This window comes from Setaria viridis, chromosome 2 (genome assembly GCF_005286985.2).
Source record: "Setaria viridis chromosome 2, Setaria_viridis_v4.0, whole genome shotgun sequence".
Lineage (NCBI taxonomy): Eukaryota > Viridiplantae > Streptophyta > Magnoliopsida > Poales > Poaceae > Setaria > Setaria viridis.
In genome coordinates, this window is record NC_048264.2 from 223,106 (window position 1) to 244,817 (window position 21,712).

General features: G+C 47.0%; 5 protein-coding genes across 5 annotated transcripts; 3 read left to right on the plus strand and 2 right to left on the minus strand.

The window, feature by feature from the left end:
- Window positions 1-7,095: 7,095 nt before the first annotated feature.
- Window positions 7,096-8,187, plus strand: LOC117845461 (uclacyanin 1). The gene is made up of 2 exons (XM_034726509.2): window positions 7,096-7,425; window positions 7,520-8,187. Exons 1-2 carry the CDS (start codon window positions 7,254-7,256, stop codon window positions 7,945-7,947), a joined length of 600 nt encoding a protein of 199 aa, XP_034582400.1. The 5' UTR covers window positions 7,096-7,253; the 3' UTR covers window positions 7,948-8,187.
- A 1,528-nt stretch (window positions 8,188-9,715) lies between these two features.
- LOC117842618 (uclacyanin 1) lies at window positions 9,716-10,682 on the plus strand. The gene has a single exon (XM_034723102.2). It carries the CDS (start codon window positions 9,850-9,852, stop codon window positions 10,465-10,467), a length of 618 nt encoding a protein of 205 aa, XP_034578993.1. The 5' UTR covers window positions 9,716-9,849; the 3' UTR covers window positions 10,468-10,682.
- Window positions 10,683-11,562: 880 nt separating this feature from the next.
- Window positions 11,563-12,576, minus strand: LOC117842464 (uncharacterized). Its single transcript, XM_072291999.1, has one exon. The coding sequence runs from the start codon at window positions 12,431-12,433 to the stop codon at window positions 11,888-11,890; it is 546 nt and encodes a 181-aa protein (XP_072148100.1). The 5' UTR covers window positions 12,434-12,576; the 3' UTR covers window positions 11,563-11,887.
- Window positions 12,577-13,440: 864 nt separating this feature from the next.
- Window positions 13,441-14,391, plus strand: LOC117845233 (photosynthetic NDH subunit of lumenal location 3, chloroplastic). The gene is made up of 2 exons (XM_034726198.2): window positions 13,441-13,838; window positions 13,907-14,391. Exons 1-2 carry the CDS (start codon window positions 13,562-13,564, stop codon window positions 14,293-14,295), a joined length of 666 nt encoding a protein of 221 aa, XP_034582089.1. The 5' UTR covers window positions 13,441-13,561; the 3' UTR covers window positions 14,296-14,391.
- LOC117845232 (kinesin-like protein KIN-14N) lies at window positions 14,352-19,802 on the minus strand. The gene is given in 17 exon segments (XM_034726197.2): window positions 14,352-14,718; window positions 14,720-14,848; window positions 14,966-15,070; window positions 15,159-15,263; window positions 15,340-15,421; window positions 16,000-16,199; window positions 16,305-16,466; window positions 16,582-16,691; window positions 16,786-16,909; window positions 16,986-17,132; window positions 17,297-17,371; window positions 17,445-17,654; window positions 17,760-17,963; window positions 18,087-18,206; window positions 18,287-18,396; window positions 18,484-18,628; window positions 19,429-19,802. Coding segments are annotated over 17 exon segments (2,316 nt in total). The 5' UTR covers window positions 19,657-19,802; the 3' UTR covers window positions 14,352-14,658.
- Window positions 19,803-21,712: the final 1,910 nt, after the last annotated feature.

Here is a 21,712-nt window from a genome sequence, read left to right on the forward strand (position 1 = left end):
TCCTTGATTCTCGACGACCCTTACCGTATAAAAGACCACCTAGGGTACCCCCTAGGCGGGTTGCCGGTCTAAAACACCGACAGCTGGTGTGGTAGGAGGTGACCGGCAAAGGCGATAGGCATTTCGCATTGTGCCACAAGATGGTCCTTTGTTGGCTGCCAGAGGTCCCGTGTGACACTTCTGCTTTCTTGACAAGGCAACTGGATTTCTGGGTACCACTTTGTATGACCAGATGTTGTTGGACACTCCGGCAGCGGGATGACCAGAGGCAGCTTCTCATGTACCGGCTTGGCAGCTTGCAGCGATCTATGGTGGCTAGCCCTGCTTGGCAGTTGTTAGTCCGATGTAGGATAACTCTGTGAGGTGGTGCAAGCGGATCCGACGGCATGGTAGCTACACGGCTGACAGCAGACCACGGCGGCTATTTCTGCATGGCAGCGGATGGCTCGGTGTGGGACATCGTTGGCAACGATGGCGCTGGTGGTGACGATGGCTTATCCTTTTACGGTCTTGTCGACCAGGTGATGGTGGAGCAATATGGTACACATGCGGTGGTGGAGTGGGGTGTTTTTTTTTTTGTTGATCCAACCCATCGGAGTTGTTGCCTTAGTTGAGTTGAGTTCCGCTGGTGTCGATGTCCCAATCCGACCCACCGGTATTACTTAGTTTGCTTTTTTAGCTTCTTTTTCTTTTTGCCTGGTTATGGTCTTCCAGGAGGCATAATTTTGTATTTTTTTCTATATCAATAGAAACACACGTGTCGTGTGCCGTTGGTTCAAAAAAAAAAACAATGTTTCAGGCCACAAATCAAACAGCTCAGATTCCATCGCCCAAAAGCATATCATCCTATCCTAATGTATTATATCACATATGCCACTGTATGATGCATTACTACTGTAATATATCTTTCGTGTCGTATCTTCAAGATATATTAGTAATGATCTTACCCTTTCAAAAAGATTACTAATGATCTTTGTAATGTAAGTGCTTTTAGATTCTATATATTTGACTACTATGCATCTGTATTCCAGCATAGAAAGCACATGATTGTTTCATGTCATATATCCTGTCTAACACAGCATCAAATCGGCAAATCAGGAAACACTACGCGCGCCAACCACTAGTATATATATTCACTACATATATGGGTGGAAAAAGTGTATGTTTCATCCTCGAAGTATTGCAAAAGTGTGAGTTTCATCCCTTAAATTTTATTTGGTGCAAATCAACCTCTCAACTATCTAAACCGGTACACTAATCATTCCACCTCGGTTTAACAACAACGGTTTAGTGGCATGTGACACTGGTTTATGCCATGTAGATACTTAGACACGTCAGCTCACTAATACATGATACTGCACCATCCAAATTATTAATCGTACACGTCCTCCACCAATACATCCAAACAGATAACTCCAGCCTCCAGCAGACCAACGACACTAGCAATCCATCCATGCATTAATCATGCGCCCATCAGATCGAGCTCTGCATCGGCAAATCGATGTCCACTGCAGCTAGATCAAGCTCCAGCACCACGAAATTAGGCTCGAGCCCCGCCGCGGCCTGATCGAGCTTCACTGCTGCCGCGTCGAGCCTCGCCGGCTGCCGAATTGATCCTCACCATGACCTGATCGAGCTTCACCGCTGCCGCGTCGAGCCCCGCTGGCCGCCAACTTGAGCCCTACCGAGCGCCGAATTGAGCTCCATTCACCCTGTTCGCTTCAGCTTATTCAGCCGGCTTATCAACCATCAAACAGTGTTTTCCTCTCACAACAAATCAGCCGTTTCAGCTTTTCAGCCAGCTTATAAGCTGAAGCGAACAGGCCTATTGACACTGCATCGAGGCGCGGTGCATGCTGCTATGTGTCAGGAGCTTCTACCTGGCTGCTTGCTCGGTCTTCACCAACAAGCAATTCGTAGCTCCATGTGATTCTGTTTGTTAGCCCCTAACTTCCTAGTGTTCTTAGGATGTCACATGTGAGTAGCATCACTTTATTTACCAGTGTTCCATGGGAGTGTTTTTAGTTTGTGGATTGGCGCAGCTCATGGCTTCAAGAATTCAGACTTTGCCATAGCTGCTATGTAGCCCATTGGTCTTGATGGAGATTTATGCCCTTATGTTGTCAAGTTCAAGGAAAACACGATGATAGTGACATGTTACATATCTCAGATAGTCACCATGGTACACAGTTTTGCATCTGTAGACGCTTGCTGCCACCGCCGCCGTCTTCACGAGCACTCGCGCTACGGTTGCTAACCGCATGTGGCATCAAGGATTAATAAACATATGACGTGGCTTAGCAGTGCTTAGTCATATGATTATATGGTATAAACCGTTGTTGAACTGAGGTGGGGATGATTAATACACCGATTTAATCAGTTAAATGATTGATTTGCATCAAATTAAACAAAACATGAGAGATGAAACTCACACTTTTGTGATACTAGGGAAGAAAAATACATTTTTTCCTATATGGGTGGGGGCCCTTGAGCTTGTCAACTACTGAAACAGTTTGTTTTTCCACCTCCAGGAGTTTCAAGAATGGAGGGGTGACGGTGTTATGGCAAAAAAGCATGTAAGCAACTTCAAGAGGCTGCTAATCTTACCCCCAATATCTTTTTTAGGAAAAAAGAGAGAAAAAATGAACTCCAACAATCCACCTAAACCTTCCCTAATTTTTTAGCGACGCTAAAAAACAGCCTGCCACCGCGTATATTTTAGCGTTGGCGTTCCTCCCCCAATCCTGATTCCCGCACGCCCGCGCGTCCCTTCCGATGGGCCCAATACGATGATGTGGCCTGTGTTTGAAATATTAGGGGCTATTTATTAGCAATCTGTTGTGGACTGATATGTTTTTAGGGAAAAAAAATTTTGGAAGAACCTCCAATACATAGTTTTGGGGAAGAATTTTTTAGGATACTCTTGGAGTTGCTCCAGAACAATGAACAACGCCTAGCACACAAGCACGCAAAGTGGCTCACCAGGAGAAGAGATCCGCGAGTCGTCGCCGCAGCAGCGCAAAGGATCTGCACTAGGAAGGCTCGATCAGCGAGGTGATGAAGAACACTAAGTGTCGTAGACGTGAAGCTTGCCGGAACGAGAGAAGAGAGGATAAGCATGCTCACCGGCGGCGAGGGGTCCTTCCCAGTGAACGGCGTTTGAGCGGATTGCAGTTCGCTCCCAAGATGAGTGGGGGAATGCCTACGTACGGTGCGTATGCCAATGCCAGTGGTACGCGGACCAAATGATTGATATGCATCCTCCTCCAATCCCACTTTATAGCGCTTGACCTAGACGGCGACCTCAGTTCCCCCCACTTTTTTCGCCGCCGCTGACCCACCAGTTCCCCCCATCCCCTTCTCGCTCGACGGCGACCTCAGCCCCGCTCGGAGCTTGCCCTCGCGCAGTCGCGCTGCTACCCGACACCATGTCCTCCCAGCTCACCTCATTCACTCCGGAGCCCAAACCCATGTCTCTCTCGTCGGCCGACCATGACGCTGCTCGGCAATTACTCTCATGCACCCTGTCTCCACACTCTCCTTCTCCAAGCTTTGAGCAATCCCTCCTCCTCCACTGGTCAGTTGCTTAACATTTACTTTAATCTCAATCTGTTGATAATCTTCATGGCAAACTCTACGTTTTTTGTTTTGGTGATGCATTCATGGCTTCATCTATGGTATATCTTAATTTACCTACAGATGTGTGAGCGATGTATATGGTATGCACCAATATGTATAAGACATTTGTTTATTCTCAATCCCTAGCTCGTGGTACACCGCTTGCTGTTCTGAAAGGTGAGGATTTTGGGCTGCTGATGATCGAAACAAAATTTGCCTTAAACAAATATTACCAATGCATTAGTCTAACTTGAAGTAGAAATTTGGCCATCTGAAATCTTTTATAAGCAAACAAGATAAAGTCTTTTGCTGCACATGATGTTTTAATTTCTTTGTTTTATACTGTATATACACTGCAAACAGAATTCGAAGATTTTAGATCGTTCTAGAGAAATGATTGCTGAATTCAGACATGTGGGACTAGTATGGTTCCAAAGCAAATGTTTTCAGAACCTTTGAAAAATTAAGTTTGTTGTACGGAGGACTTTATCAAAGGGCTGTGCTTCAGTTCTTAACAGACACGAGAAGAAGGGATCTCAAGTCACACCTACAAGTGCTTAAAACAAACACCTAAACTACAATTGGATGGTTGGTGACAAATTGATAAGAAACTAGTAGTAGTTTGTGCACGAGTAGAAAATATTTACAGTGCTAGTTCATGTCAGTGAGCCTAATTAATGAATGATGCATCCGTGGTTCAGAAGAATACTTACTGTACAAGCTGATGGTTGCTTTATCCATCAAAATTATAGACTAGTTGCAGACTATCTTGCTTTATTGACCTATGATAGTACTACTTTGTCATCATAATTATTAATGTTGTGTTAGCGCTTGCTAAAAATGCATGTTAATCATGTGTAGTACATCTACGATATATATCCATAGATATGTTGTGGTTTTCTTATAATTCATGATTGTGCTGCAGATAGCATTTCTATTTCATTATAAGTCTGGTCATTATAATTCATTATAATTTTGGCATAGGTTTCCCACCTATATGCCATAATTCTATTGTGCAACTGTGCATATTAATTTTGGAATGTTTGAGTGGATTTGTTAAAACTTACAGTTTGAACTATCATGATCTTGATAATCACTTGAAACTTGTTATCCAGCTAGAATTGTGGATTTCTTAGAGTTCCAGAATTGCAGATTTGCACTGTTTATATTTTTACGAGCTATCCGTAGAAATTTAATTTCTAAGACGAGGGACGTCAAAAGGACTTTTTTTTCTCCAAATAGATTGCCTAAGGTTTACCCGGGCTGGGCTCAGACAAAAGGCCCATTAGTGGAAAGCTTTGTTCTCCCATGGCATGGATGGATGGCTGAGGTAAGGTGGAAGAATAAGATAGTCAGTCAGCCATGTGCATGGCATGTACGAGTAGCATAATTTGATTGGAGGGGTCGCTTAGTTTGAATCTTAGACTTGGAATGCTTTTTTCTCTCAATTGGTGATTTAGTTTCGGTTCCGGTTAAACCATTGTGTTATTCAAAATAATTGCAACAAAATAAAAGTAATTTTTTAATCAACATCCAGAATGTACTACTTGAACATTTTGAATATTAATGTTTCATACTTTTGAATATACATTTCAAATGTTAAACTAGTTTATTTCCTAATGTTGATTCAAGTTTCACCAATTGTTAAACCAACTTTTTTAAAAATTGAAGCATATAGAATGCACAAAATGATAATCCAGTAAACATTGTTCCATATATAGAGTTTGGAATAAAAAAATAACATATTTCTATATGTTATAGTCTATTGTTGGTGGATGTGAAAACAAAACATCTTGCACAAGGTGTCCAGGAGCCCCACCGTCATGGGTCAACGCGGAGAGCTGGTATGAAGCAACGGTACAAAAACAGTGCTATCGGCTAGGAGATTAATACAGTTTAGGGTAGTTGCCGTCATTGCAATGCAAGCTGTGCCCGTGACTGGGTCGTCTGGATAGTTTCATTACACAGTTATTAAGATTGAGAATTTGGTAACTGTGTTAGTTGAGTGTAATGGGGATAACTCCTCTCTCTTCCGATGAAACTCCGCTCGTAATGACCTTGCCAAGTCAGTAATTTTGCTGATGTGGCAATAAATTAATGCTCATGAAACTCTCATTAAAAATGATTTAAAGTTATAACCACTCTCACATGCACATAAATAAACACACGTATTGGATACATAGCCACACTGTAGGTTATAGGTTATAGAGACGTATTTACAAGCATTGGAGTAACAATGTGCATCGATCTAGAGCACAGTTTTCTCATTGCATCGATCACTCGATCATCACCCGTGGCATTTGCTAATAGTGGCTACTCCAATATACTATTATGTATAACAACTACTACCGTGTGATTGAGGTGAGGAATCTTGCTGCCCCACACAAAAGCCAAGCCCTACCGTCTCTTGGCTGGAGTTGACGGTACACGGAAGCCAATGCCAATAATGCCAATGCAGCGCCACTCCCACGCATCATCAGAACTACAACGCACTAGTTATGTTTGCGCCAATGATTTCATTGGCGTACGTGCTTATTATCCTGTGGTTAGTTGATGACAAACTGGCTTCAGAATTACTACACATCGGATCCATTACTAAGATGCATGTCATCCAGATGTATATAAATATCATTTCAACCAATAAAAGTTGAGATGCAGACATGCAATAGAAGGTGTCAATGTATACAGACATGTCAATAGAACCTGATGACCAAGGTGATGAGTTCCCTTTCGATTGATTAGTATTTGCAGAGATGGGATGATGCTTCCATTCAATGTAAACGCCTAATGAATATAAACGGCAATCTAAAGCAACTTCTATATATCCTACAAGTGTTTAGAATAGTTAACAATAAGCTACTAGCTAGCTCGTGGAAGCCATGAACACAGGTTAGCTTGCTGCCGGACTTTTGGGTCTCCCCAATTAGCCTCCACACTAACGTGGAGACCTGTAAACAAACATTAGTTTATGCGCAGCCAACCGACGATCGATGATGGATTGGAAAAGAATAATGTGAATGTGTATGTAAACTAAGTAAGATGGTGTGTATGCAGGCCACAATCATTGTTAATCACTGTTGCTTTGGTTCGGTTTGGTTCACATGATGATTAAGCAAATGCACATGGCCATCCGTGAATAATCTCCGTTGTATGCTGCAAGGAAGAGATAGAGCAGTAAGGACATTGCCATTTTATCTGCAATACACAGGTACCGGGTCGACGGCAAGAACAGGGTAGTTGAGTGAGTCCCGCCCTCCCAACAGCTACCTTGGCTTGGGGTTGCTGCGACTGCGAGCGCGGTCAAAAGAATTGCCGCGTCTCCCGTCTGTCCGGCCACCAACCCCGGCCGTCAACCATGCCTGCATGATCTGTCAGTCACTACAGTACTATTATTCCAGCAGGCGTAGGCTCTGACGACACGACCGCCACCTTCCATGCATCCCGGCGACTTCTCTGCTCCACTCCATTCCATCCATCCATCCATCTATATAAGCTAGCAGGCCACCCGGTGTGCAGGAGCCAACAGCCCCAGCTAGCAACACCTGCAGCACCAATCACCATTAGCTTTGCAATTGCAGAGCTCAATTCAGCTGCGCAACGCCTAGCAACATCCGCAAGAAGAAGCAGAGCTAGAGATGGCCATGGCTAGCAGAGCCATCCTCGCCGTTGCGGCCGTGGCCGCCCTGGCGGTGCAGCTCGCCGCGGCGGTGGACCATCCGGTGGGAGGCAGCGGCGCCTGGGACGCCAGCGGCACCAACTACAACGCCTGGGCCGCCAAGCAGCCCATCAAGCAGGGCGACACCATGTGTAAGCCAATACATTATTCCTTCCCGAGTACAGCACTACTCATCTGTGATCATGTTCCTGCCTTCCTCAACTTTGCGTGCACATACTACTGCAGCGTTCCAGTACTCGGCGTCGCACGACGTCACGGAGGTGACCAAGGCCGACTACGACACCTGCTCCGGCGCCAACCCCATCAAGTCCTACACCGGCGGCGCCACCACCATCAAGCTCACCACCCCGGGCAAGCGCTACTTCATCTGCAGCGTCACCGGCCACTGCTCCGCCGGCATGAAGCTCGAGGTCACCGTCGCCGCCGCCGCCCCCGCGCCAGCAGGCAAGAGCAAGCCCCGCCACCAGAGGAGCGTCGCCCCGGCCCCGGCCCCGGCAATGGCACCGGAGCCTTCGTCCACCGAGGAGCTCCCCAACGTGTCCTCGCCCACCGCGGCGCCGGCGCCCAAGTCGTCGGACGCGGCCACCATTGGAGGCAAGGCTGTCGTGGGGCTCGCCTTGGGCGTCGTCGCCATGGCCCTGGTGGCCATGTGAGCGTCGTGACACGCACGCATGATTTTTTTTTTTTGCAGAGAATTAATTAATTATTATATCCTGCGGCGCACCGACGGTTGTTGATGAACAAGTTTACAGATGTTTTTTTTCTTTTGGCTTTGGCTACCGTGTATTCTATTCGATTATATTATTATTATTATTATACATGATGATTAGTGCATGTATTTGCTGTCACTTGTGTTGATCGAATAAACTTATCATTATTGTTCTTCCAACGTACACTATTTGGTGATCACGATCTGTATTCAATGTCCGATTGATATTAAGTATTTGCGATCGACCAAACAAATTTTCTAGCTTTTGTGATCTGCTTGGAGATTTGCATTGTAACACAAGGGCAAAAAAATCATCAACTAGTTAAAAAAGGCATCAAGCTCGTGCAACTACAGGGAATGAAATTCGTCCTACTAGTGAAATCTACACAATCTTTCACGCATCCAGCTTCCTTTTTTAAAAAAAATTTGCTGGCCATTTTCACTAATCATATAATCCACCAAAGAAATACTACCTCCGTCTCAAATCAGGCACATACTTATAACCATTTACGGTTGAATAATGAACATGTTCCATGCGATATGATAAAGAAAGGGGTGAAGATAGTGACACGAAATATTATGTGCAGTCATACAATACAAGGAACAAGTCATAGCCACGAGCCCATAATATCTATGTTTAATTTCTATAAATAAAGGTTTGGTTTGTAACCAAACAGCCCGCCGTCTTATAAATGTCTATGTATTGGCGCTTAGCACCCCCTCTGTTACCGGCTTCGCAGGAAATCTGTGGTGAATGAAATTCAAGTGGGGACTTATCGTCACCTTGGTGACCTTGCAATAAAAAAAAAGCTCGCACGCATGGTTGGTCATCTACTGAACAAAGCTACCTTTGTGTTTTCTGCATTTCAATTAAATTACCATCTTCGATTTTTCTCACCCCTTTTTTACCCTTGGTTTTCAATTTCGAAAAGATCCATTTGTCTCTAGCGAGATCATGCTTCTCTAGTGGGCTAGAAAACTTTTGGGATTCAGGGTTTTGCATTTTCAAGGAGGGCGGGGTGGAAGCTTAGCCCAATGGCTAAAGTTGTAGAGGATGGCCAGTAGGAAAGTTCAGGGATGCATGTCTCATTCTAATAGGTTTGCCGTGGCGACGGGGAGTAGCAGCAAGGCTTAGAGAAACTAGCGGAATTGTGGAAGAGGCGAGACAAGGTGTAAAAAGGTGGTAGAGAAGCTCACAACAGCAAAAGAATGAAAGAGTTTTTTTATCAAAAAAGGAAAGAGATTAGAGAAAGATCAGTAACTTAACTGTTAAAGTTAGATCCAGATGTTCAAAATTTAGGTGTGGGAGGGGAGCAAAATACCTGCTTGCCCCTAGTACAGATGGAACTCTTTTGAATGATAAAATTTGGACTTAAAACCGTCGGTTCGGGAAGCAAAAAAAAAAATCCAAAGTCCATGGAGCAACTGACGTCCTGCACATGGCCGCCGTCAATCGAGGCAGCTTTTCATTACCTGGCAGGCAGGCACGACAAGACAAGTTCTCGGCTGCTGCCTGCTCCGCCGAGGTCCTCCCGTCCAACGGCAACAGCTTTGCCGGTAGTAGCGGTGGTCAAAAGAGTTGCCGCGTCCGGCCCGGCCACCAACCCCGGCACTCCGGCAGCGTAGCGAGCAGACGCGGCCGTCATCGTCAACCCTTTGCCACCCTACGCGTAAATGGCCCAGTCTGCAAATCTCTGCTCTATAAAGAGCCATGCTTTGCTTGCCACCCCAGTGCCCGCAGCAGCAAGCTCCATCCAAGCTCAATCACCCTCCGCATCTGGCATTGTAAAAGCTCAACAAGACAGCGGCCACATTCTTGCACCCTAGCCTGCAGAGGTCGATCCACATGGCAATGGCCAAATCCATCCTCGCCGTCGTGGCCGTGGCCGCCGCTCTGGTGGTGCAGCTCGCCGCCGCGGCGGACCACCCGGTGGGAGGCAACGGCGCGTGGGACGCCAGCGGCACCAGCTACAACGCCTGGTCCGCCAACCAGAAGTTCGTCCAGGGCGACACTATAGCGTTCAAGTACGCGGCGTCCCACGACGTCACGGAGGTGACCAAGTCCGGCTACGACGCCTGCTCCGGCGCCAACGCCGTCAAGTCATACACCGGCGGCGCCACCACCGTCAAGCTCGCCGCCCCGGGCAAGCGCTACTTCATCTGCAGCGTCCCCGGCCACTGCGCCGCCGGCATGAAGATCGAGGTCACCGTCGCCGCCGCCGCGGTCACCGCGCCCGCGCCGGCCAAGAGCAAGCCCCGGCACCAGAGGAGCGTCGCCCCGACCCCGGCACCTGCAATGGCGCCGGAGCCTTCTTCCGTGCCGTCCACCGACGGGCTGCCCACCGTCTCGACGCCCACGGCGGCGCCGGCCCCGAAGTCGTCCGGCGCGGCCACCATTGGCGTGCTCGGAGCCAAGGCTTCCGTGGCTCTCGCCGTCGGGATGGCATTGGCCTTGGTAATCTGAGAGACCTGGACATGTGCGTGATTTTTGAAGACGACGAATTAATTAGTTATTATTCTCTGGCGATTGAGAAACTATTTCTTCTAGATTTTTCTCTTTCTTTTCCTTGCCTTGAGCTCCCATGAGAAGTATTCGAGTGTCGCTACTCTGAATTCTGATTAGCAAAGTGTGTATTCGTTGTAATTGTTGATCCAATAAAGCTACCTCATTCTTTGAAAGCGGTTTCAGTACTTGGTTCAGTATATGCTTAGCGGTTTGAGCAAAGAGACAATTTGTGTATCTGAAGAAATAAAACTCTGCACTCCAGACATGTGTAGACAAGCAAGAAATTATAATCATGCACTTCTCCTGACAGGTTCGAGTCAGGTAGAAAAGGAAAATCCCATCCTGATTCCATACAGATGCTCCATCATTCCACAAGGAAATGAGACAAGAGTATGAGTTCTGCATAACTGTACACATCATGTAGCAGTAAGAAAACTCCACGATTCCTAATTGTATTCTATATATTTTTTTTTTGAAATTGTACTCACTACGAGAAAAGAGACAATTCAGAAGAATTGAAGTGCTGTTAAACACAGGCTCAGGACTGGAACTCTGTTTCTTTTTTGTAAGTTTTTCCTTTAAAAAATCGAGCTCACTTTTGTATCATAGAGTACTTTTTTCAGGGAAATGATGATGGGCTGCTGTTTCACAAAAGTAGGATGGGATTTTAGCGGTTACATGTGGCCTCCAGCAAGGAAGGGAAGAAAGTTGCAGACTTTCCTTGCCACTGGATGAAAAGGAACCTTGGACTAATCATGTAGCTCTGCTCTGTGCATATACTTCGCACAGTTCCCCAGAGCTACCTGAGCTAGCACGAAAATCACTTGCTACATGTACCAAAATACAGTAGAACATATCTCGGCAGCTCTTATTTCCTTTCATTCTCTTTTTCTCTTGTTAAAGAAAAGTTCTCCTTTTCTCTTGAATTAGAGAAGCACCGCAATGTGATTGTCAGTGGTGGTCAGCAAGGTGGATCCGATGAGGAATCTCCCCAACTCAAACCAAGATCCAATCCATCCACGGATGCATCAGTCCTTGGTCAATTCATTTCAATTCAATCGACATGCAGATGTCAAGATCACTGATTTGTATCAGAATCTGAAACTTTTATACAGGATTACAGAATCATGAACTGATGAGCGAACTTGATTTTTGACAATATCATCAGCTGTAAACAACAGAAGGAATTGGACCAGAGAGATGCGGAACGAATCTGCGAGATCCTGATGGAGATGGTGAAAGTTCAATCCAGCAAGACAAAATTGGAACCGAATTCTAGGACAAACTGAATCAGTAGTTCACATGAAAGCTAGCTTATCTACCAAATCTGTGCAGCTCTAACCTGCTCTGAGACCGAGCCAGTCAAGAATCAGCGGCATCAAGACGCCGTCGGGCTGGGCGCCTCCGGGGCAGCCGGCGGCGTAGGCGACGGCAACGCCGGTGGCGGCGGCAGCAGGTCGGCGGGAGGCGGCGGTGTCGCTGATGCCGGTGGGGGCGACGCGATCTCTGCTGGAGGCGGAGGCGACGGAAATGCCAGCGGCGGTGGCACGGCTGCTGCTGGCGGCGGGAGCTGCGGAGGGGGCACCAGCATCGGCGACGGCGGCGGCTGCAGAGGGGTCACGGGCACAGGCGATGGCGGCGGCCAGGCGGTGTCCGGGGAGGGAAAGGTTGGATTTTGCGGCGGCGCCGTCGTGGGCGTGGGCGTCGGGCGAGCGGCGGTGGCGGGCTGCGCGAGGGCGGGTCCGGGCAGGACGGGCTGGCACTCGTCGGCGGCGGCGCACGGGGTCCCGGTGGCGGAGCTGGGGCTGGACCTGGCGGAGCGGTGGAGGACGGTGCGGAAGGCGAGGACGACGCCGACGACGGCGAGGAGGCCGAGGAGGGCGAGGAAGATCTTGGTGGCCTTGCCGACGTAGCAGCCCGGCATGGCCGACGCTGCTGGTGCTGGGCGGTGGTGGGTGGCTGCTGTGCTCGTGACCGCTCCCGACGAGACACGAGAGTGAGCAGCGGAGTGGACGGACAGCGATGCTTGTTTGTACTGTAGGCCGGGGTGGCCGTCCGGTGCTGCAACTGGACGCTCCAGATCGAGTCGAGATGACACACGGTTGCCTCCACCATCGCTTGTGAAAGGTGGTCGGCAGCAGCCGCCACTAACGCTGGAGACTGCCTGATCCTGACTGCCATGGAGGCCGCTTCTCAAGGAATCTAGTAGTGCCACACCTCCACTGCTATCCCCTTTGGGAGAAGCACCGCAGTAAATGAGCGAAAGGAAAACGGCAAACTGCATTCACTTCCTTCCTAACAACGGCCGGTTCGGCTGAAAAAGCTGAAACAGCTGATTTGTTATGAGAGGAAAATACTATTTGGTGGCTGATAAGCCGGCTGAATAAGCTGAAGCGAACGGGCCTGTGCCGCTGCTAGGGCGTCTACTCGGATCTTATGGGAAAATGAAAAAAAAAGTAAAGGTAGTCCAAGAAAACACCTCGAGACTTGTGCAGCAAGAGAGGAGAGTACCAAGATAGCTCTTCATCAAGAGTTACCTGAGATGTTTTTATACTGTGCATTGCTTAAAATATTGATTTCACTAGCTTAACACCTTCTCGTTGGAGTTTGAGACGGCTTAACGGTTGCGCAAATTCATTCATTCATAATACCCATTTCGCCTGAGTTGATAGCCTCAAATTTACGATATAACCATATTCTATACGCTCCGTCGAACACACAATCATTAAAAGCGATCAATATTTTTCCTTGAATATAACAAATTTTAGAAATTGAGTGTGCCCAACGTCAGTCACTAGTATGGACCAAATCCAGTTCGTAGAGTGTAAGGCCCGTTGAGCAGAAGCACGGTCTAGTGTGAGCCCAATAGTTTCCTCTAAATAGAACAAGTACCGCAGCCCAGCCCGAGACAACTTTACTTGATGCAACTGCAAACCCCCGCCTCATCACCCATCCACCACAGACCGAACTGAGGACCTACCTCATCCAAACCAAACGACAAAGCTGCCTCCTTCCCCGCGCTGCTATCCAGTATCCACTCCCACCAGTCCCCATGGCCACTTATCTCACAGCGCCACCAGCAGCTGCTGCTGCTACGGCGGCAAGCTGCCATGCCTTCTCCGGCTCCGGGAGAAGCAGCCGGCCAACGCAGCACGCGGTGACGTGCCAGGCGTCCAGGAGATCAGCCTCCCTCCACCTCGGCCTCGCTGCTGCAACCGCCGTCCTGCTCCGCCAGCCTGACGCCGCCCGCGCCGCCGACGACGGCGAGCCGGCCAACAACGGCTGGTGGCTCACAGAGTTCCCCTTGCCCGTGCCCAAGATCCTCAACAGTAAGCCAGTTAATTTCAGCTACTGTTGATTACAAACAAATACTGACCAACAAAATCCCTTGTCGCAGAGGAGATCAACAACCCGGAGACGGGGACGCGCTCCTTCCTCAAGAACGGCATCTTCATGGCGGACATCGGCCCCAGCTTCGCGGCGCACGCCTACCGCCTGCGCAGCAACGCCTTCGACCTGCTGGCGCTGGAGGACCTGCTCGGCAAGGACGCCTCCAACTACGTCAACAAGTACCTCCGCCTCAAGTCCACCTTCATGTACTACGACTTCGACAAGCTCATCACCGCCGCCGACGACAAGGGGCCCTACGTCGACCTCGCCAACCGCCTCTTCGACAGCTTCGAGGCGCTGCAGCAGGCTGTCACCGCCAAGGATGACCCCAAGATAAGCGACCGCTACGCGGAGACAAAAGTCATCCTCCAGGAGCTCATGGCCAAAATGGCCTAGCAACAGTCAGCAGCAGCAGCTCTCCAAAAAATTCAATTCATAATGTATGGTCAGAATTCGCAAATAAGGAAATATAATCATCATGTCATGCTAGCAGTCAGTGGTTTACACACCAAGCTCATCAGAGGCACTGTCAACGCCAAATGAATCAAGACTAATAATGAAAAAGTTTGTACAAATGAGATCCTAAGATTAAAGAGGCCCAGCCGTCAGCACAATCGACAAACAACAACTCAAACGGACCCGACAATACACACCAACTCCAATCACAGGGGATGCAACTGATCAATTGCATCGCCGAATCAACACACACAATACTAACGTACACTGCCCATGGTCCATCGCCAGATGGATCTTGGCGATTCACAGGCACCACTTCGCCCCTATTTCATCATTGTGAGCTCCGTAGCTGGGTTTGCCGCCGAGGGATCCCAATCTCGCAAGAGTTCACCCTTGCAGCAAACCGCAACGAGCAAATTGACTCTCCCGTGGAAGACACTTCAGGAGACAGATTCACAAACATCAATGTCTTCGAATCCCCTCCAAGGCATGGCTGTGTTGGAGGAAAAGAAAACATCAGTTGATACTGTAGCTATACCTATGCACCGGAACAGGAACTATACCTATGCATCAGAACAAGGGTGCAAGTTTATGAGAGCTGGGACATTACCTGGAGCAGATAAGTTAACTTTGAGTTCCTAAATGGAACATGTTCCTCTTTTTTCGCAATCGAAAAGATCACATCGCTTAAGCATGACAAGCTTTTATTGATAGCCTATGTGCAAGCAAAGAAATGATTATGCATTGTTACAGAATATATAACAAAAAACGCAAAGAATGCTAAGGACTGGGTAGCAAATGACCTGAGTCTCTTTTAGCCGATCACCAGTGGCACCACTCTTGTTGAGGCGCTCACTGCCTGCTAGATCTATTAGATTCAGCACTCCTTGAACTTGCTGATCCGTACCCTGAACAAAAAAAAAAGATCAGTCATAGTGGAAAAGATTGTGCACCAATCATTGTTAGAAGAAAAATAGTTGATACCTCGTTTACACCAAAAATCCGAAGTGTGAAAACACAATGACTTCTGGAAGATTCCTCATTCATGTGTGTTCTCCCAACTGATCTGAAAACAAAAGGAATGCATAAATGATTTAGTTACAATGTACAAAACCAACTCACAAAATTCAAAGAGAAGAAGTTTGGTAATACAGTTACAGAGATATGACCGATGCAGATATTACCAAAAATTTTTAGAAAATCAACATCAATGCCCTAGTGAAAGAATTATAGTGAGTATACAGTAAAGTGTCCTGTGAAGGGCTTAATCCAGAGCTGATTGTGTGCATCATCCAGATTTATATTTTTCTTTTGAGTTAGAAAATATAAAACAGTACCATAATAATTCTTATATATGAGAGTTGATATTAATCATATAATGAATATCAAACAAGTGGGACAGGCCTGTAGTCCGAACACAAAGAAATTACCCTATTACAATCCAAGTCTTGTCATAATGACAGCCAACAGAATATAATTTACTGGCTTCTTAATTCACATAGCTGCATTATATATTACATGTGTTGCCAAAAATCATAAAAAGAATAAAGTAACAAACATTCACAATCAGAAGTATCTTTTATGTTTTCTACTCTTACAAGCAAATATTTATGGTGGATATCTGAAACTAAATAAGTGTGTTACCTGCTTTGAGCAGCCCGTCTAAGGAGTGAAGAAACTTCGCTGATACTAGTTACGTCAACAACCGTGAGGTCCGACACATGAGTGTTACCACTGGCATCGTGCTTGATAGTGTACTTTGAAGAAGCACCATCTTGAGCAGCCATTCGATTCACAGCAAGCAAGTCACGTATAGTCTCATTGTAGATCTCCAACATTGAGGCCTAAAATTTCAAAAAAATAAATAAATAAAAACATTATGGTGACAGTGACAGAAAACTTGGTCGAAAAGGTTAGTTCAATAAATAAATAAATTAAAAAGGACGCACCTGCATCTTATATTTCCAACCCTGTGAGTTGAGAGCCTGGCTAGCTTGGAAAATTTGTTCCAGAGATCTTGGTATCATTCCTTTCTGTTCATCTAACTCTGGATTACCCATCATTGTGTATGTTTTACCAGAACCAGTTTGGCCATAGGCAAATATGCATACCTGAATGTAACATTGGTCAGTTCCATTCTAAGAAAGGTAAAGTTATTTCAGGGAAGAAAGAAAAACTGTTTCAAAACTCAATAAAAGTTATCTCTCTTATAGTCATCCATTGTACCTTATAACCATCTAGGGCGCTTTGGACTAGTTGGGATATTTCGAAGAACACGTGTTCTTGTGATGCTGAATGATCAAATACTTTATCAAAAGTAAATGAATATGCTTGAGCTGAAAACAATGTCAAATGCAATCAGACCAAAATAAATATTCCCAAAAAAACAATATATCAAAGTTATAGAAATGACTGTAGGTTTGACTTTACCATTATGCATCAACTCAATACCCCGGCCTATGTTTTCTCCACTCTTTGGATATGAGACAGCTCCTGATTCGTTTGACATCAACGGCCTTACTCTACAGAAAACCCTGATGTTTCCCTTCAGCTCCTGCAAAGAAAAAGTTCTAAGAATAGGCAATAACATATATATACTGGAGTTTTGAGAGTTCAAGAAAATTCCTCACAAGGATTGTGTTATGTAACTTTTTTCGTAATTTCTCTCCATCCAGAATCTGTTGCTCAGCTTCTTCTAGGCGCGACTGAAGATTCTCCAACATTTTCTTTTGATTCTCATACTCAGTCATAGTTTCCAATGCCGTCAAATCAGACCTCTATACAGTTAAAAGAAGGTTCAAGATATTAGCCATCTACGCATTTTTTTCCCTACCCAATGCAAGTACTTGATGCATTAAAAACATATAGATAATCATGAATTACTTATATATAACACAACATTAGCACAACATATAGAATGAAGAAATATGCCCTTGCACACCTTTAGCTTTTCGCTGGCAGCTGCAAGCTTAATTTCCAATGTCTTTATTGTCTCTCTTTGGGATGAACAAGTTTCCTATTTTGTTGAGAACATGTTAGCCAAATTTGCCCATGTGGGTAGGAACCAAAGCATCTGGACACAATCATACCTCAAGAGCAGTTGTTCTTGTCATGGCACCATCTAACTCCATGGCAGTTTTCCCAGTCATTTCTTTGTATGTTCCTATCTCAGCCATCAAAGAATCTACTTCGGAAGATTTATTATCACGGTCCTCCCGTACATGCTGAAGCTCCATTCTAAGACCTTCAACCTCCTTCAATAAATCATTCTTTTGTTTTGCAGCTTCAGTTTGCAAAGACTAGAAAGACACAACATTATAAAGACATCAGAACAATTATCTATACATGCAATAGAAAAGAATGGACGGAAAGGGCATACTGATATGATGTAACTAAGATTTTACCTTTGCCAAGTCTAGCTGCATTTTTACCGAGTTTGCATGATCCTTCAGACCGTTCATTGTCTCCACCATGGTGTTCTTCTCTTTTTGCAGCTTTGTTATTGTTTCAGCATTCTTAGTTGCATCTGCTTGGAGATTGCTATTATATTGCTGCAAACTTGTGTTATATTCCTGAAGCCTCTTGTTTGTATCCTGAAGCATCTTAATCTAAAGAAAACAATAAACAACCAAAGCACAAACAATAGCAAATGAGAAATGCATTAGTATGTTACAAAACGTTTTTGTTTCTTTTTGGTGGTTAAGGCATTAACAAAAAGGGTTAACTTATACCTGATCGTTAAGGCGTTTTTCCTCCAACTTGATTCCTTTGAGATCTTCCAAAAGCTGGTTCCGTGAAGATTCAACAGATGCCCTTGCCTCCTTTTCATCTTGTAGAGCCCGTAAAGCATCCTGCATTTTAATAGAACTCTGAATACAGAATATCACAATAGTAATAAGATGACATTAAGGCACAAGCACAAGGCACCCACAATTTTCTCAGCTTCCACTTTCTTCAGAATCTCTTGCAGAGATGCATGTTGTTTCTGAAGCTCCTCATTTACTGCTCTTGCTTCGTTAAGAGTATTCTTCAACTCAGCCACTAGATGATGCAATAAAATTTCAGTCAGTAGAACTTATATACAGAAAAGGACCTATCCATGATGCCTTAAATTGAAAGGGCTGGTACCTGTCTCGGAGTTTTGTTTCCCTTGAGCCTCAAGCTGGCCAGTGATGTTCCTGATCTCAGTGAGGTGTTCATCTTCTCTCTCAAGCAACCATTTGATACAGGCCCGCAGCTTCTTGATGTATTCCATCATTTGCTCACTCTTACCCTGCATAGCCAATTGGTGGAGCAAGGGGGGAAGAAACAGGGTATCAGCATATGTAAATCAGATACTCCTTAAAGGACCGGCTGTCATAAAATGGTAGAATCAGAAGTCAACAAACAAAGGCTGCAAACATTGCAAAGGTTGTAGCAGCTGTTTTAGGTGGAAGAATCATCAGTATCATGATTCATGGAGAGACGCTTATCCATAGCACAGATACGCATTTGTAACTCTTCATTTTGATGTTTGAAAATCTCTGTTTTTTTTCACTGGTTGGAGCCTTTATTTGCTTTGAAAACATGGTTTCATCTGCAATTTACTGATGTCGCTCCTTGAAAGGAAGTAGTAAATGGTTTGCTTTGAAAGGAAGTTACAGGTTTTATTTTTGTCTGTAGTTTCAGGAATCCAGAAATGGTAGCAACACTCTAGGCAGGTGACAGTTGAGAACACCTGGTGAGAGCTGACAAGTTACCAGTACAGCCAGGCAAGGGCATGTAAGGACGGTAGGCCACAAGTCATTAACAGGTGAGAAGTAAGCAAGAGTGGTGAAACAAATGTAGAACAAGTAGGCGCATACCATTCGCAGGTGAACTAGAGAGACATCATGCATGAAATTAAGCGCGTGCAGAGGAGGTAATTTTTGACAGGATGTAGGCAGCCTCTCAAAGGCTAACCGAAGATCCAGGCGAACTAGCGTTGGTACTAACCGGGGCACAACATCCAGGAATGGGAGCGCAACATTTTATCTAAAAAAAGGAATGGGAGCGCAAGGCAGAGAACAAGGTAGCGGATGAAGTGTCGGTCACCTTGTAGTCCATCTTATTCTTGCCCTTCATCTTCTCGTTGAGAAGGGCCTCAACATCCTCCCTGCCCGCGAAGACCATGGGCTCCTCCTCCGGCGGCGGCTGTGCGGCCGCGGAGAGCGGCTGCCTCCCGGCCCCGGCGGCGGTGCGCTGGCGCTTGCCGGCATGCGCGTCCGCCGGGTTGTTCTCCTTGTGGCGCAGCATCCCCGGGCGCACCCCTCGCGCGGACATGGCGGGCGGATGGACGGATGAATGGATCGATCGATCGATCTAGGGTTTGAGGAGGAGGTGGTGGTGGAGCGGGGGATTGGATTGGATTGGATTGGATTTGGAATGGGGAGGAAGGGGAAAGCGGCGGAATGGGAGCGCAGCGCACCGCCGGCTGTGACCGAGAGGGAGATTTGAAATCGTTCGAATTTCGGTGGGGCCAGCAGACGCGCCCGTGTAGGACCCACCACCAGCAGGCGCGGGCGGGCGCTCCTCCAAGTTGGGCTGGGCCGGCAAGTGGTGGTGCGCTACCACAGGCCCAGTTCATACGACAGAGATATTGGGCTCTAGCTTCGTTGGCACCACTGACTAAACCCATTTGGCTGGCCCGGATTCTTATGTTCCTTTTTTTTGTCCTTCCATTTTATATAGTCCTTTCTCGATCTCTCCCCTTTTGCTTTGTAACTTTTTTTTTGGCGAGGTATATCTTCTTGTTTGATTTTTTCACTTATTATGTGGTTATCTACTCCGTCCATTCAAAAAGTGTAGGATGTTTTCATTTCATCCTAAGTTCAAGTATATTCTTTTGTTAACTCTGATTATAGGTCTGTAGAAAAATATATTAACTTCTATAGCACCGGATCAATGTACTATCAAACATATTTCATTATTTCATGGTAAATTCAATAAAACTAATATGACACTGTATGTGTTGGTGTGTTTGTGATAAAATACTACGCCGCAATTGGAACAGCCGAACAGGGCAAGTATATGTTTCCCGGTTCATTATTAATGGGCTAATGGTATTGCTGCTGCTAAGGTGACATGACTAAGTGGGTGTTTGGTTCTCATGAACTAAAGCCTTTTGGACTAAGATCCTGTTTGGTTCTTTTAGTCTATGGACTCAAGTTTAGTCCAAATTTAGTCCATGACTAAAACCCTGTTTGTTTCATGGACCAAAGTCCATTAATGCAGTTAAAAAAGACCCTTTTACCCTGAGGAGGTACCCCTGTTCTCACGTGAACAAACAGCCACATCTACTCCCCGCGCTCTCCATCCTCCCTACCTTCTTCTCTCCCCGAAGCACCAGAGCATGCGCCCACCCTAAGCCTGGCGCCGCCCACCTCCTCGCGCACCAGATCAGCTTTGGCCGCCCAGATCCACTCGGGGCTCAAGCTACCCGCGCTGGATCTCCTCCTGCACCTCAAACCCGTCCGGGTGAACCAAACACCCGCTAAAATTTGCACTTTAGTTGGACTAAACACCAAAATATTTGGACTAAAAGCGGACTAAAATTCTTTAGTCCACAAAACTGGACTAAAGTGGACATCTTGGGACACCCCTGCCCCTCATTTATTGCCCTCCCTCCCACCTAGCTCCTTCCCGCCGCCTCCTTCCCGGCCCCCGCCGCCGCCGCCGCCTGACCGTCTCCCTCCCGCTCGCCCACCACCTCCCTCCCGACCGTCGCCACCCGCCGCCCTCCCTCTCACTGCCACCCCAGAGGATGAGCGCGAAGAAGAAGAAGAAGAGGCCAAAGAATGCCCCCACGAAGAGGATCCCATAGCGGACCCGCTTGGGGATTCTGCTCCACCCATCGCTGCCGTACCCGTCTGTTGGAGTATGTGTGTATTATGGCCCAATAAGGCCCATGTATGACTGCTATATAGCTACCCTCTAGGGTTAGCTCAATAGATAAGATTTACCCTCTAATATGGTATCAGCCTAGGTTAGGGTTTTTTTCCTGGTGCCTGGCCGCCGCCGCCGCCGGCTGGCGCCATGGCCGGCGACCCCCTTCCCCCTCCTCTCTCCTCCTTCCCCTCCCTTCCTTCCTCGTGGGCGCAGATCGCCTCCTCGGGCCGGCCTCCTGCGGCTGCGGTGCTGGCTGCCGTCGGCGCGGGCCCTGCCGCCGCCGCCGCCGCCGACGGGGCTGACGGCGCGGATCCCGCCGCCGCCGCCGATGGGGCTGACGGCGCGGATCGCCGCGCGGGCGTGGGCGGGCGTGCGGGCGGGGATCCCGCCGATGCGGATCCCGCCGCCGCCGCCGCCGCCGCCGCTGCGGCTCTCCGCGCGGGCGGGGATC